The 16,139-nt window shown below is 39.6% G+C and overlaps 1 protein-coding gene and 1 pseudogene across 5 annotated transcripts in view; both read left to right on the forward strand.

Moving 5' to 3' along the window:
• Window positions 1-16,139, forward strand: part of EXOC4 (exocyst complex component 4) — a gene marked incomplete at its 5' end in the record, with an annotated part of 817,732 nt that overhangs the window by 93,573 nt on the left and 708,020 nt on the right. For all 4 annotated transcript variants that reach the window (XM_082846389.1, XM_082846390.1, XM_082846392.1 and 1 more), the window contains one exon: window positions 5,811-6,054. In XM_082846389.1, coding sequence (XP_082702515.1) covers window positions 5,811-6,054 — 244 coding nt within the window. The remainder of the gene's footprint in view (window positions 1-5,810; window positions 6,055-16,139) is intronic.
• Window positions 13,982-14,481, forward strand: LOC309966110 (large ribosomal subunit protein P1-like; annotated as a pseudogene). Its single transcript has one exon. The product of its transcript is annotated as a large ribosomal subunit protein P1-like (transcript).

Below are 16,139 nucleotides of genomic sequence, written 5' to 3' on the forward strand. Positions count from 1 at the left end.
GACTTACTTCACTCTGTATGACAGTCTCTAGATCCATCCACGTCTCAACAAATGACTCAATTTCATTCCTTTTTATGGCTGAGTAATATTCCATTGTATATATGTACCACAACTTCTTTATCCATTTGTCTGTCGATGGGCATTTAGGTTGCTTCCATGACCTGGCTGTTGTAAATAGTGCTGCAAAGAACATTGGGGTGCATGTGTCTTTTGAGTTATGGTTTTCTCTGGGTATATGCCCAGTAGTGGGATTGCTGGATCATATGGTAATTATGTTTTTATTTTTTTAAGGAACCTCCATGCTGTTCTCCAGAGTGGCTGTATCAATTTACATGCCCACCAACAGTGCCAGAGGGCTCCCTTTTCTCCACACCCTCTCCAGCATTTGTTGTTTGTAGATTTTCTGATGATGCCCATTCTAACTGGTGTGAGGTGGTCCTGTAATTGATATGTAGTCTCAGAGTGTTGTGGTCGGAGAAGATAGTTGATACGATTTCAATTTTCTTAAGTTTACCGAGGCTTGATTTGTGACCCAAGATATGATCTATCCTGGAGAATGTTCCATGAGTACTAAAGAAGAAAGTGTGTTCTGTTGTTTTTGGATGGAATGTCTTATAAATATCAATTAAGTCCATCTTGTTTAATGTGTCATTTAAAGCTTGTGTTTCCTTATTTATTTACGTTTTGGATGATCTGTGCATTGGTGAAACTGGGGTGTTAAAGTCCCCTGATATTATTGTGTTACTGTCGATTTCCCCTTTTATGGCTGTTAGCATTTGCCTCGTGTATTGAGGTGCTCCTATGTTGGGTGCATAAATATCTTGCAGTTGTTGTATCTTCTTCTTGGATTGATGCCTTGATCATTATGTAGTGTCCTTCTTTGTTTCTTGTAGTAGTTTTTATTTTAAAGTCTATTTTGTTTGATGTGAAAATTGCTACTCCAGCTTTCTTTTGATTTCCATTTGTGTGGAATATCTTTTTCTATCCCCTCACTTTCAGTCTCTCTGTGTCCCTAGGTCTGAAGTGGGTTGCTTATCGACAGCATATATACGGGCCTTGTTTTTGTATCCATTCAGCCAGTCTGTGTTTTGGTTGGAGCATTGAATCTACTTACACTTAAGGTAATTATAGATATGTATGTTCCTGTTACCATTTTCTTAATTGTTTTGTGCTTGTTTTGTAGGTCTTTTCCTTCTCTTGTTTTTCCTGCCTAGAACAGTTCCTTTAGCATTTGTTGTAAAGCTGGTTTGGTGGTGCTGAATTCTCTTAGCTTTTGCTTGTCTGTAAGGGTTTTAATTTCTCCGTCAAATCTGAATGAGATCCTTGCTGGGTAGAGTAATCTTGGTTGTAGGTTTTTCTCTTTCATCACTTTAAATATATCTTGCCACTCCCTTCTGGCTTGCAGAGTTTCTGCTGAAAGAGCAGCTGTTAGCCTTATGGGGATTCCTTGTATGTTATTTGTTGTTTTCTCTTGCTGCTTTTAATATTTTTTCTTTGTATTTGATTTTTGATAGTTTGATTAATATGTGTCTTGGTGTGTTTCTCCTTGGATTTATGCTGTATGGGGCTCTGTGCTTCCTGGACTTGATTGACTATTTCCTTTCACATATTAGGGGAGTTTTCAACTATAATCCCTTCAAATATTTTCTCAGTCCTTTTCTTTTTCTTTTCTTCTTCTGGGACCCCTGTAATTCAAATGTTGGTGTGTTTAAAATCCCAGAGGCCTCTGAGACTGTCCTCAATTCTTTTCATTCTTTTTTCTTTATTCTGCTCTGCGTTAGTCATTTCCACTGTTTTATCTTCCAGGTCACTTACCCGTACTTCTACCTCAGTTATTCTGCTTGATTCCTTCTAGAGAATTTTAAATTTAAGTTATTCTGTTGTTCATCATTGTTCGCTCTTTAGATCTTCTAGTTCCTTGTTAAACGGTTCTTGTATTTTCTCCATTCTAGTTGCAAGATTTTGGATCATTTTTACTGTCATTACTCTGAATTCTTATTAAGGTAGACTTTCTATTTCCTCTTTATTTGTTTGGTCTGGTTGGCTTTTACTTTACTCTGTCATCTGCTGTGTTTCTCTGTCTTCTCGCTTTGCTTAACTTACTGTGTTTGGGGTCTCCTTTTCACAGGCTGCATGTTTGTATTTCCCAGTTTTTGGTGTCTGCCCCCGTGGGTAAGGTTGGTTCAGTGGGCTTTGTAGGCTTCTTGGTGGAGGGGACTGGTGCCTGTGTTCTGGTGGATGAGGCTGGATCTTGTCTTTCTGGTGGGCAGGACTGCGTCAGGTGGTGTGTTTTGGGGTGTCTGTTATTATGATTTTAGGCAGCCTGTCTGCTAATGGGTGGGTTTGTGTTTCTGTCTTGGCGGTTGTTTGGCATGGGGTGTCCAGCACTGTAGCTTGCTGGTCGTTGAGTGGAGATGGATCTTATCATTGAGATGGAGATCTCTGGGAGAGCTCTCCCCTATTGATATTACATGGGGCTAGGAGGTCTCTGGTGGTCCAATGTCCTGAACTCGGCTCTCCCACCTCAGAGGCTAAGGACTGACACCCCGCTGGAGCACAAGACCCTGTCAGCCACAGAGCTCAGAGGAAAAGGGAGAAAGAAAAGGAAAGATAGGAAAAAAATAAAATAAGTTATTAAAATAAAAGTAAAAAAATACTATTAAAATAAAAAAATTAAAAAAGTAATAAAAATAGAGCAACGAAACCAATAAACAAATCCACCAATGATAACGAGTCCTAAATACTATACTAAGATAAACATAAAAATCAGAAACTAGTCAGTCGCATACAGCAAACCCCAAGTCTACAGTTGCTCCTGAAGTCCGCCGCCTCAGTTTTGGGATGATTCCTTGTCTATTCAGGTATTCCACAGATGCAGGGCACATCAAGTTGATTGTGGAGATTTAATCCGCTGCTTCTGAGGCTGCTGGGAGAAAGTTTCCTTTCTCTTCTTTGTTTGCACAGCTCCTGGGGCTCAGCTTTGGATTTGGCCCCGCCTATGTGTGTAGGTCACCTGAGGGTTTCTGTTCCCCACCCAGTTAGGACGAGGTTAAAGGAGCGGCTGATTGGGGGGCTCTGGCTCACTCAGTCTGGGGGAAAGGAGCGGTACGGAATGCGGGGTGAGCCTGTGGCGGCAGAGGCCAGTGTGACATTGCAGAGGCCTGAGGTGCGCCGTGTGTTCTCCCGGGTAGGTTGTCCCTGGATCCCGGGACCCTGGCAGTGGCGGGCTGCACAGGCTGCCGGGAGGGGAGGTGTGGATAGTGACCTGTGTTTGCACGCGGGCTTTTTGGTGGCTGCGCAGCCTTAGCCTTTCATGCCCGTCTCTGGTGTGCACTCTGATATCTGTGGCTTGAGCCTGTCTCTGAAGTTCGTTTAGGTGGTGCTCTGAATCCCCTCTCCTTGCCCATCCTGCAACAATGGTGTCTTGACTTGTAGGCACTTCCAGACTTTTTCCCAGGCTCCCTCCCGGTTAGCTGTGGTGCACTAGCCCCCATCAGGCTGTGTGCACGCAGCCGACCCCAGTCTTCTCCCTGGGATCTGAACTCCGAAGCCCGAGCCTCAGCTCTATATTATTTTTTAAATTCCCTTTTAATTTTTAGCTGGTGTAAGTGAAATAGGTAATATAAATTAATTAATACTGGCTCTGTTCAGTGTTTATGCTCTAGGAGATTTTGGGAGACAAACAGAAAGATAAGGTTGTAGACAAATGTGCCATTTGGGGCTGTGAGATTTTATTATTCATACCTTGCTTATTTGTTATTTTTTAATAGGCTATCATATTAGTTTGCATATAAGTAGCTGTATGCCACTTAATCTAGGGGCTTATTGATTTCAACTACGTGTACCTCATTACCCAAGCACTCTTGCAGCAGGTGCCTGAGATGTTTAGGTGGCCCTTTGCATGTGTCCTGTCTGTGATTCATACGTGCTCTTGTGAAGATCAGTTTTGTCCCAGCTGAATTTCTGTTACCTTCTTGCCTGCCTGAAGCTCTGCTTATAGTTTTGTTTCATTTTCCCCCTCTGCCACGCTGAATTTCGATGGCTCCCTGGTTGCTAAGTACTTTGCTGCTGTTGAGGTTGGTTTTGCAGCATGGAGTGATTCTGTGGCCTGAGGTGTCTAGCTCTTCATGTGTGAAACAAAACCAGTAACTAAAATGTCTGTTATTGGAATGTCACGTCTGGAAATATCGATGACTTTTTTCGACTTGCCTTCAGAATTGTCATGTCAGTTTAGAGGCTTTAAGCCTTCTTGGTTCTACACCCAGTTTGCTACTATTAAGATATTTAAAATTAAATATGGTATCATCAAATGCCCTCTACACTGTGAAGGAAACCATATGGATTTGGTCATTCTCTGTGTGCTTCTCTCTTGTGGGTTTCAGGGGTCTAGTGAGGTGAAGTAAGGCAGCAGAATTATGCATAAATCTGTAGAGGACTTATTCACTTAAGAACAAATTTGTGTAAGTAATTATATCATGGGTGTCATTAAATGAACACTAAATGTTCATACTTAAGTGCATTTTATGAGTTGCGAGCAAAAAAAGAGATTGAGAATAGCCTACATGTCATCTGAAGTAGAGGTTTCAGAGATGTTATACAGTGGTTAGAAGGACTTATTCCATATACTGGGATATGTTCATTCTTCCTTAAATAAGTAGACTTCAAAACACTCCAGTGGTGTTGAACAACATGGAGTGGTTTGTGTCGTATAGTTGAGCTTGAATCTAGTAAAGAATGTATATGTTCTTTCAGGATATCACATTTTAAAAACCTTGCAGTTGTTTAGAGGAGTGGAGGAGAGGGGAGGATGGGGACAACTTTGTTAGGGTCCATCTTTAGGCTGGTATTCACTTTTGCTTTTGGCTATCTTAATCCAGCCATTTGTAAAATGAGAGAATTATTTTTGGGCCAGAGGTTTTCAACCTGTAGTTCTTTTGGTAGTTGTGGAAACCCCTGAAGTCATATGAGAAGTTTTGTGTATATACATGTTAGTTCGAGGGAAAGGCCTGTGGTTTTCAGTAGGTGACAGAAGTCTCAGATCCCAGCCCTGCCCTCTCCCCAGCTCCTGCAGGGGTTAAGAACCACTGTTAGAAACCAGATGGTTTGGATGAAAGCTGTAGTCTAAACATCTGCAGAGACTTTCGACATATACTACTACTCAGAAAACTTCCATGGTTTAGCAAGACCTGTCTTCAATAGATAATGATGCTTTGGTGGACATGTTTTTAAATAGAATGTTGTTCTTTTGTATTTATGAGATACTCTTCATTACTCTTTTCCTCAGTCTTGTCTCACTTGTACCTATTATTTTTCCTTTCTTTTTCTTCATCTCTCTTATTGGTTATAATTTTAACTCATTTACCTTTTCTTTTCCACATGTATGTATGATGTCTTTTTATCAAGCTACTTATCTCTAACTAGTAAGTAGGAATTTTAGACTATGGTCTGGCTCTTTGGAATTCTCCTGCAGCACCAAGTATGGCATTTTATAAACAGTGAAGGTTAATAAATGTCACCAATGTTAATAAATGACTCACTGTAGAAATGGTAGTCTGTGGAAAAATTTCTGTGGAGATTTGCTTACTTTTAATTTCTTCTCTCTCTTATTAATTGATGGGTATTAATATGAGGAACGTAACTGTTTGTGTGTGTGTGTGATTCTTAGATAGTTACTGTGTAAGTATAATTTAATTTCAAATTTAATTGAAAAACCTCTCTGATTCCTGTAAGGGAATAATTGCATGTTTTAGACCCGTTCTGTTTTTTGATTTGCTGATAGAATCTGTGGCTATTTATTAATTTTTTTACAGTGAAGGAGATAAACCTTCAGGACATCAAGGAGGATTTGGAGTTGGATCCAGAGGAGAACAGCACCCTTTTTATGGGTATCCTCATCAAGGGGCTGGCCAAACTGAAGAAGATCCCAGAGACAGTTAAGGCGATCAAAGAACGCTTGGAGCGGGAGCTGAAGCAAATTGTGAAGAGGTCTACAACCCAGGTGGCTGACAGTGGTTACCAGAGGGGAGAGAACCTCACGGCTGAGAACCAACCAAGGTAGGTGGGGGTGTGGTTTGTGTGGGTTTTTTTTTTTTTTTTGGTTGCATTGGGTCTTCACTGCTGTGTGCAGGCGTTCTCTAGTTTAGGCGAGCAGACGCTACTCTTTGTTGCAGTGCACGGGCTTCTCATTGCAGTGGCTTCTGTTGTTGCGGAGTGTGAGGTCTAGGCACGTGGGTTCAGTAGTTGCATCCCATGGGCCCTGGAGTGCACAGGCTTCAGTAGTTGTGGCATGTGGGCTCAGTAGGTGTGGCACGTGGGCTCAGTAGTTGAGCCATGCTGGGCTCTAGGGCACATGGGCTTCAGTAGTTGTGGTGTGCAGGCTCAGTAGTTGTGGCGCACGGGTTTAGCTGCTCCACAGCATGTGGGATCTTCCTGGACCAGGGTTGCAACCTATGTCCCCTGCATTGGCAGGCGGATTCTTAACCACTGTGCCACTAGGGAAGTCCCATGGTTTGTGGTTTTGATCATTGTATTTACTGTACCTTTTCTAGGGTAATATCTTACCTGTACCTTTTCTAGTAAATATCTTAGGTTTATGTTGTTTCTTGAACTCTGTATACTGTGGCCCATACAAACTCAGATTGGTGAAAACAGCTTGAAGAGGCATAGTTCAGCTGGTTTTTGAGGTAGTTGAGAAGTTTTAAAGCATGTTGTCCATACTCAAATGAAAGAATGTAGCAATTATTGAATATTTCTTAAGCACTTAACTATATTCAAGGCAACTTATGTATATTATTTAATTCTCACTATAACTTTTTGAGCTGATTACTTAGTATCCACATTTTATAGTTAAGGAAACTGGGGTTCAGAGATGAAGTAATTAGCTCAAGGTCACCGAACAAGTGGCTGGCCTTCCAGCTGAATGCAAGTCCATGGTATTTCCTCTGTCCCATGCTTTCTTCTTTAATGTGTAGTGATATTTGCCAATAGGCAAAGTCTCAGGGATTCCTTTATGTACTTAAAACAACTAATAAGGTTTGGATTTCATAATTCTTCTTTCATAAGGGGAAAACTGAAGTTGTCCTCTGATCCTAACTCGGTCTTGACTGTGATACACTGGGAGCTCATGTCTGCCAAACCAGGGCTTAGGGCACACTAGTGTAATGTCATCTGATGGTGGGAGAAGATATTTCAAATTGAGGCTTTCCTAGAGAATCCAAGATTCACTCTACATGGATCTTCGTCCCCTCCTTCCCTTTCTCTGTTCTATTCCCCAGCCCTCCACGTACACCAGATATGGGCAAGGCAGGAATTTGTCGTTTGAAGGGAAAAGGCCAATGGAAACTACAATTTTATCTGAGAACAGAGGGCAAAGTAGGGCATTTCTTCTGAGTTGCTCAAATAATGTGTGTTCCTGGGAGGTGTGAGATAGTGTGTGTTCGACAGAGTTCATAATCTTGTTGACACATCGTGAAGGAAATTCTGTTTGTACTTAGGACTTAAATTTTTTTTTTTTAAAGAAGATAAACAAATTTAAGGAGAAATAATAATAGCTTAGTATGGAGTTCCCCACTTTAAAATTTTGAAGAAAATAATGTATTCTGTTTATGTTTTCTATATTCTTTTGTTTTTCTAAATAATAGTGATCTTAATTATACTTTAGAAATCTTCAAAAATTAATTCCTTGTACACTTCATTTAGAAGTACGATTGGTGAAGAAAACATTCTCCACCCCTCTTATGCCACAGAGTATTTCAAAGCACATGTTTTGAGGAGCATGGGTTTTGGAGCTGAGCAGACCTGACTTTGAATTTCAGCTCTGTAACTGAGGAAAACAGAACCTGTCTTACAGGGTTGCTCGTGTTAGATGAGGTTATATGGTTAGAGCTTGGTAGAGCAGTGCCAATAGGTACCATTGCATGCATTTGTGCGTGTGTGTGAATACATAAGTTTATTTATTCTTGGTTCCTTTCTCAACTTTCATGTTCGTTGATCACTCACACTGTGATCCAGAGAAGCTGGGAATGGTTCTGAATGGAACTGTGCTTTTCTTCTTTCTTTGCCTGGTGCCTGGATTTTTGTGTAGACCTTTTGCCTCCTTACTAATGAACACTCCAGAATTCTGATTTGCTGTTTGCCCAGTTGCTGCAAGTCCCAAGATGAGTACAGTGAACTTTCATAGGGAAATAGCATGACTATAGTATATATTGGAAATAAAACAAAAAGGGCACGGGTCAGTAACTGTTCTGTAGTTCTCATTACAGTCCCCTTAGCAGCAGTGTGTCTTTCCTAGGATTTTGACCTCTTCCTCTTCCGTTCCTTCGGCGCCTTCCAAAATTCACAAGTGGAAATTACAGCAACAGAAGTGGAAATTCGGCATACTGCCCCAGGAAATAAGAAATGTTTCTCTGTGAAGAATGAGTCAGCAGGCGGGTATTTTTCCCTCTTTAAGTTTCGTTTTTTTCAGTATTTTAAAGGCCTTTGTAGGTAGGATATATTGGACACCAGCAAGTGAACAAGCTATTTGTCTTGATTTCATGCCTATAACATGATCCCATTTTATAAAATGTACAAATATGAAAATTTGGGCCAAAACTCCTTATTATGAGATAAAATAGTACAGAGTAAGCAAATATTTGGAACCACTCTTTTCGAAAATCAAAGATTAAATTCTTGGGTTGGTGTTCCAAATGGCTGATAATTTGGAGCTAGTCTATGGTAGCTGTGTGCCAACAAATGCTTTAAAACTCCTCAAGAATTAATTACCTGGGAAACTTCATTCAAAAGTGATTGCATTGTCGCTTCTAGAGGTTTAGAAGTTTAGAAAGGATATTGTCAGATTATCCTTGAAGCTTGAATGATACCTTGTGTTAAACTGTACTGGGAGGTGGGAGTGACATAATTTTAGAGAGAAGTAAAGTCAGAATACTTTACATTATTATTAATATTATCTTTTACCATTCAAGAAATCTTACGTTAAAGGTGTAAGAGACTGTTTTCCTTAAAGGAAGTTGGAGCATAGGCAAAAACAGCCATGAATCCTTCTTCCACAAAATGATTCTCTCCCTCACTACCCCCCGCAATGAAATAACCTATTCCAAATCGTTAGCATATAAATGCTACTCTGAGGCTAGGCACCAGAATTGTAAATTTCCCTAAAAGTCTCATTGTTCAGCATCATCTTCTTAAATATATTCTGGTTGTGATGCGTTGCAGGCCTGTTTTCATTTGTCTTTATGTAAAGAGAATTAATGTTGTGTGCTATTTTGCTAGAAAAGTAGTAGGAACCAGACTAGTGAACTCTGTTTTGCTTTCACTTCCTGCAGAGCCAGAATACTTTCACAGACAGTTTTCAAAAATCACTTTGGTCACCCACTTGTTATTTTATTTTATTCTTGATCCCCCAACCTATCTATTGTCTATTTATAGGAGAAATATTTTGTCTTCCTGTTCATTCATTATCTAGTGTCTATAAACTTCTGTTTACTATGAAAGGAAAATATTCAACTACTATTGTTGCCAAGTTGATAAACATTAGGGTTACAAGGGCTTTTTAAATCTCCCAGAACCACCTGCTACCCATAATTTCCTCAGAAAGGCAGGCAATGTCTTCAATATCAGATGGCTTGTGTGGTCTGCAGCCTGTGCAGCTCATAACCAGTTTCTTCAACTCCTGCTGCCTAGCTATTGGTTCTTTCCCAAAATCTAGCTCATGAGCATTTTCATTTTTGTTCAGAAAAGCTGTAGGAAGTCCTTTACTATTTAGCAAATAAGAAAAGCGTGAAAAATACATGGAACAAAATCTTCTCAAAGGTGTGATACCTTGTTAAGAATATGTGAGAGAGTAGAATGTGGGAAAAGAGAAGGATTGGCGTGTAACAGCTACTTGACTTACTTGAAAGTGGTCCTGGTTAAAAGCGAAAGCAGACTGGGGAGGTGCTGGAGGCCTGCTCCACTTTGGTGAGACTGTTGGTCTGGAAGAGGGCAGAAAGGATTGAATGAATGGACAATGGCTGCCAGGGAGACCTTTTCCCTTTTTGGAAGGAGACCATTTTGTGATGTTCCTTGATCTCTATTATGAATGAGGGAAGATTAAGCGTCTGATATAAAAAGCAGAGAACACTGCATATTCTGTGCTCACTGTTATACTGAGGAAAAATTCATGGAAGAAACGGGAGAGAAATATGCTTTAATGCTAAAAGTAGTTGTGTTTGGACAGTAAGGTTATAGGCTCCCCCCCCCTTTATTTTGCAACTGTTATTAAGTTATAGTGAAAAATAAATTCATTATTTAAGAATTAATTTAAAGTATTACTCAAGTTATTTTAATCAAAAGAAATCATTACAAATGGAAATGCTGATTGGGGGTATTAGTTTGGAAAAACATAGTACGTGTTTGCAGATCAACTGGATCATGTTCATTAAGTTACTTTTTATGGTGTGTATGTGTGTGTGAATGTGTGTGTGTGTGTGTGTGTACATGTTTGGTTATTTTCTGACTACTCCTAGAATGGAAGCTTCAAGAGAAGAGAGAACTAGTTTGCCTTGTTCAGCACCATATATCCAGAATGTAGGCACAGAGCCCACCAGACCCATAATAAATATATTTTGAATGAAAGAATGAATTCCACTTATATTGAATATCAGTCATGGACCAGGAACTGGGCTCAAATGCCACACAAATACGACGTGATCCCTGTCCTTATGGAGTTTAAAGTCTAGAGGGGAAGAAAGGCATTAATAAGAGAACCTTTAGATAAGTGTATTATTACAAACTGTGATAAGTGCTGCAGAGGAAAAGCAAAATGTGCCATGAGATCATATAACCATGGGGACCTAATCTGGTCTGGGTAGGTGGGCATTAGGGTGTGTCTTGTGTCTGGGGGGGGATGGTGTGTGTGTGTATTTTAACTAATAAAGTAAGGCAGCTTTTACTGTTGTTTTATACAAGTTGTAGTTATCAAGCTCCATTCATTTGATAGCACCTGCTAGTTATTCTTCTAGTTGTGCAGTTACCTTGACGATGACATATAAGATGTGAGAAGGAGAGCATCCGATTCTTGTTGTGCCATTTTCAGAGTTCTTTGCTGGTTGATTAGATTTTTGTGGTTTATTCGATTTTGATAATTATTGCCAAGTGTGTTTTTCTTAGAGATAATACCAAGTTTTCATGTCATCAATAATGTTTGAGAGTTCCTGTAGTCTCTAGTAAACAGATTGTATTATCAAAATGTTTTTATCTTTGTCAGTCTGATCAGTGAAAAATGGTATTTCCAAGGTGGTTTTGGTTTGTATTTTTTAGAGAAAATTTGAGTGAGGTTAAACTTCTTATTTGTGTAAAAAGTAATTAATTGTTGTGATATCTATGTTATGTATGGATATATTCAGAATAATCTGGGTTGAGGGTGAGTGTAGATATAGCTAAAACAAGATGAGTGATAAATGATACTTATTGAATCAGGGTGATAGGTACAGGATGGTTCATTATCCTATCCTAAAAGCCGACTTGTTTAAAAGTTGAAATTTTCAATAGTGCAGTGGTCAAATAATGTTTTATTTCCTTACTGAAAAGTAGTGAACACCTATTTTTCCAGTATGTTTGTCTTTCTATTGATTTACAGGAACTTTTTATATATCAAATTAGTTCTTTGGGATTTATATTCTAATTTCCCTCCAGCTTCTTTCTCTTTTGACTTTATGATGTCTGATCATGTATACATTGTTTTAATTTTTATGAGGTTGTATTTATCAATGTTTTCTTTTAAAGTGTCTGGGTTTTGTGTCAGAACTTAGGTCTTCTTCACTCTTAGATTATAAATAAAATTTCCCAAACTTTCTTCTAGTCTTTATATTTTTGATCTGGAATCTGAAGGAGTGGCCATGCTACTTTTAAATAGTCGTAACACTTATTACGTTGTATTGTAATGGACTGTATACCCTTTTCGTTTCTGCCTCCTAAGTGTCTGTCATGTAATTGATTGTCAGTGTTAGATGAATACTTGCTGCATAATTCTAACATTGAATCATCCACTTTATAGTCATGTTTTTCTTCATAGTTGGTATTTGCCTCATTTCCTAAAACTCCCCACTCCCCCAGCCCCCGATTTCTCAGTCTCTGCAGGCTTTAGATTTGTAGAGATACATTGAATTACTGCTCTAAAAGTTAGAGAAATGTACTTTAAAAATTCAGAGTCCAGAACTTGAAATGAGGGCATACTGTTGTAATAGGCCAGTCATACAAAGTGGTTTTATCTATGAGACAGTCAAAAGGCTCAAGCCCCAAGTTTAGCTTTGTGGTACAAATACAGTGTTTATGGAAAGAGAAATAAATATTTCTCGTGATTTCTTTATATCTGTGGCTAGAGTCAGGCATGTATTTCTTTTTCAAATAAGTAGCATTTCCTTTCATCTCTTCTTTCTCTATTAGTTACTCTTCACCTAAGTATCTGAAATGTAGGATTTGGTGGAATTGGTCATTTTATTTTACAGAAAAATCATTTAAGAGCAGCTTTGAAGCAAGGTCAAGCATTTGTCCTTGTGGCTTCTTGTAGCCATTCCCAAGCACTGCGTGTAGCACCTGGACATGCTTGGAATCAGGAAGGGCCTCGATGTAATTTAGATGAGTCGTTAATTTGAATCAAAGCAAGCGGGAAGCAAGTAAATTTAACTTCAGTGATTATGATTCCATTTGATTAAATCTCTACTTTTGATTACATGTATCAGTGAGAACATGCTCTAAATACACCCAACTATTAAATACTGAAGAGTATGAATAGGATGAACCAGGGACATATGGAAGAAATTCCACTATTCCTCAACTAGAATATAATCCCCTGCAGCTTTACTAAAATATTTTTAGAACAAATGAAAGGAATTACTTCTTTACAAATGGGGCTTATTACACCATTTGTTAACTAAAATAAAGAGTTCATTACCATGGAAGGTAGTACTGGTCCCAAATCTACATACTTTCTTGTAAGACTTAAATTAATTGATGATAGCTTCTTTTTTTTTTTAACATTTTATTTTATATTGGAGTATAGTTGATTAACAATGTTGTGTTAGTTTCAGGTGTACAACAAGGTGATTCAATTATACATGTACACCTATCTATTCTTTTTCAAATTCTTTTCCTAATTAGTTGTTACAGAATACTGAGCAGAGTTCCCTGTGCTATACAGTAGGTCCCTGTTGGTTATCCATTTTAAATATAGCAGTGTGTACACGTCAATCCCACACTCCCTAACTGCCCCCCCCCCCCACCTTCCCCCTGGTAATCATAAGTTCCTTCTCTAAGTCTGGGACTCTGTTTCTGTTCTGTAAATAAGTTCATTTGTATCTTTTTTTTTTTTTTTTTTAAGATTTCCCAGGTAAGCAATAGATGATGGCCTCTTAGCATATCAGGTGAATTAATAATGTGGGTAATGTTCGTAGCTCTTTGGTAAACGTGCAGTTGGACAGCTGTCTTTCTGATCCTTATGTTGTCCTTTGGTTATAGTCCCTGGAGAAAGGGAGCTTGGCAGAATGTGCTAGAGGTCTTACTCAGTGTTACATTTCTTAAATATTTATTTTATATTTGTCAGGGTAAAAAAAAACGCTTTTTACTTCTCTTGTTTTGCACGCTGTAGGAGGTTCATATTAGAGATGGGGCCAGTTAAGGAAATGACGGATAAAATCTACATTTTAGGTTATTGATAACGTTATTTAGGCGTCTGCCTTCGTGTTGCATCAAGGCCACTTCTTTATTTGGCAGATAGTAGGAGCTGCCTTAGATCTTTTCATTTTCTGTGTGCTTGTTGGTGTCATAATCCAAAGATACTCCACACTCACACCGGCACTGAATCTTTCTCATAGCAAAAACACACAAACAAAGACTTGTGTCAGCTTTCCTCAGCTACCGCTGAGCCGCTCCGTCCTTCCGAGGAAGCTAAGGCCGCATTGGGGTGAGGCCCTCACTTCATCAGGCGACTAGCACCGCGCCCGGCAGCCCCTCCCTAGCGCTCGCCCGCACCATGGCCTCCGCCTTGGAGCTCGCCCGCATCCACTTGGCCCTCATCCTGCATGATGATGAGGTGATGGTCACGGAGGAAAAGATCAATGCCCTCATTAAAGCAGCCGGTGTAAATGTTGAGTCTTTTTGGCCAGGCTTGTTTGCAAAGGCTTTGGCCAGTGTCAGCATCCGGAGCCTCATCCGCGGTGCGAGGCAGGTGACCTGCCCCCTCCCCCACTGCTGCACCAGCTGAGGAGAAGAAGGTGGAAGCGAAGAAAGAAGAATCTGAAGAGTCTGACGATGACCTGGGCTTTGCTCTTTTTGACTAAACCTCTTTAGTAACACATTCAATAAAAAGCTGAGCTGTTTGCTGCTAAAAAAAAAAAAAAAAAAAAGTGTGTCAAATGAAATTCTTCCCTTGGTGATGTTTAGGAGTGAGGTCAGATATGATTAGAGCACCTTTGTGTGTATCTTAGGCTATACTTTATTTTTCTGGGCTCCTCTAGTTCCTGGCCCATATCATCATTATGTTTTCTAATCAGATTGGGCTGTAAGTTTTTAAGAGGGGGGTTAACTTTGTGTTTGCAGCCTGATTTAGGGCTGGGCACGTACTAAGTGCCCAGGAGGTTTAATGAATGAATAACTAAGAAAAATGCAAAGAAGACAATTTTAAAATAAGAGGAAATGATTTTTATTTTTAAAAAAATCTCAGCACTACACAGAGTGGGGTCTAAGGACCAGCAATACCAATGTCACTTGAAAGTTAGAAATGCAAATTATCCCTGTGGGGAGGGGTGATTAAATTGGAATCCCTGAGTGCAGGGCCCACAGGAGTCTCTAGATGGTTCTACACATGCTAAAATTTGAGAACACTCTTTGTAACATCACAGACATCACGGAGTTCTGTAGTTTTGTAGCATTTATGCTTTGCAAAGCAGTCTGCCATCTGGCATCTCACCTGAGTGAGCCTTACTGTTGGCCTCATCACAGGTAGGGGCGTTATTATTAATCCCAGATTTACCCAGGGAAGTGGGAAAGCTGCAATAATTTGACAGTTTCACAAAGCTGGTTGGTGGTGGAATTAAGAGGATAAGTTGTCTGTATCCTCCATGGAAGTTTGCTTTCTGGCTTATGGAAAGATCACAGTCCTAACTCATTTCCTGGGCCTGATTTTGTTCTTCCTCAGGAGAAGGGCGGTATTTACGCTGACACATCCATTCCCGCACCCGTACAGTCTCCACCCCACACCCCGCTGTGATCAATGGCAGGCCTCTCAGCGATAGCTGGACATGTTAAGAAGTGTGATCAGCCGCCACAGAGTAAATGAGTCTTAATTGACTCACTTGAGAATCAGACTGATGACTTAGAGACACATAAACAGTTCCCCTAGAAACCTTGTACGTTCTTGTACTAAGACCAGTATACAACTAAGTACTAAGAATATACACCTAAAATCATAACTTTTCTTCTTTGGGAAGTGGATTTGCGGATACATTTTCCAATGTTCCATTATGATGAAATATGATTTTTCAAATGGGGGAAAGGCTTTTCTTCCCCCTAGCTTTATTGAGATAATAACTGACATAACATTGTGTAGGTTTAAGGTGTACAATGTGTTGATTTGATATACTTAAATATTGCAGAATGATGACTACCCTAGCGTTGGCTAACACCTGCATCACATAATTACCATTTCTTTTTTGTGGTGATAACTTTTAAGATGTACTGTCTTAGTAACTTTCAAGTATTATATAATACAGTATTAACTATAATCACTATGCTTTACCTTAGTTCCTCAGATCTTATTCATCTTATAACTTGAAGGTTGTACTCCTTGACCACCATCTCCTGTTTTCCATAGCCCCGGGCAGCCACCACTCTAGTCTCTGTTCCTTTGACTTTGGCTCTTTTAGGTTCCACATATGAGTGAGAACATATAGTATTTGTCTTTCTCTGTCTGACTTATTTCACTTAACCTAATGCTCTCAAGGTCCATTCATGTTGTCGCAAATGTCAGGATGTCCTTCTTTCTCATGGCTGAATAATAGTCCACAGTGTGTGTGTGTGTGTGTGTGTGTGTGTGTGTGTGTGTGTGTGTGTGTGTGTATGTGTGTGTGTGTGTGTGTGTTTTGTGGCCATGCCGCGCAGCATGC

Source organism: Leucopleurus acutus (assembly GCF_964270905.1).
Source record: "Leucopleurus acutus genome assembly, chromosome: 9".
Taxonomy (NCBI): domain Eukaryota; kingdom Metazoa; phylum Chordata; class Mammalia; order Artiodactyla; family Delphinidae; genus Leucopleurus; species Leucopleurus acutus.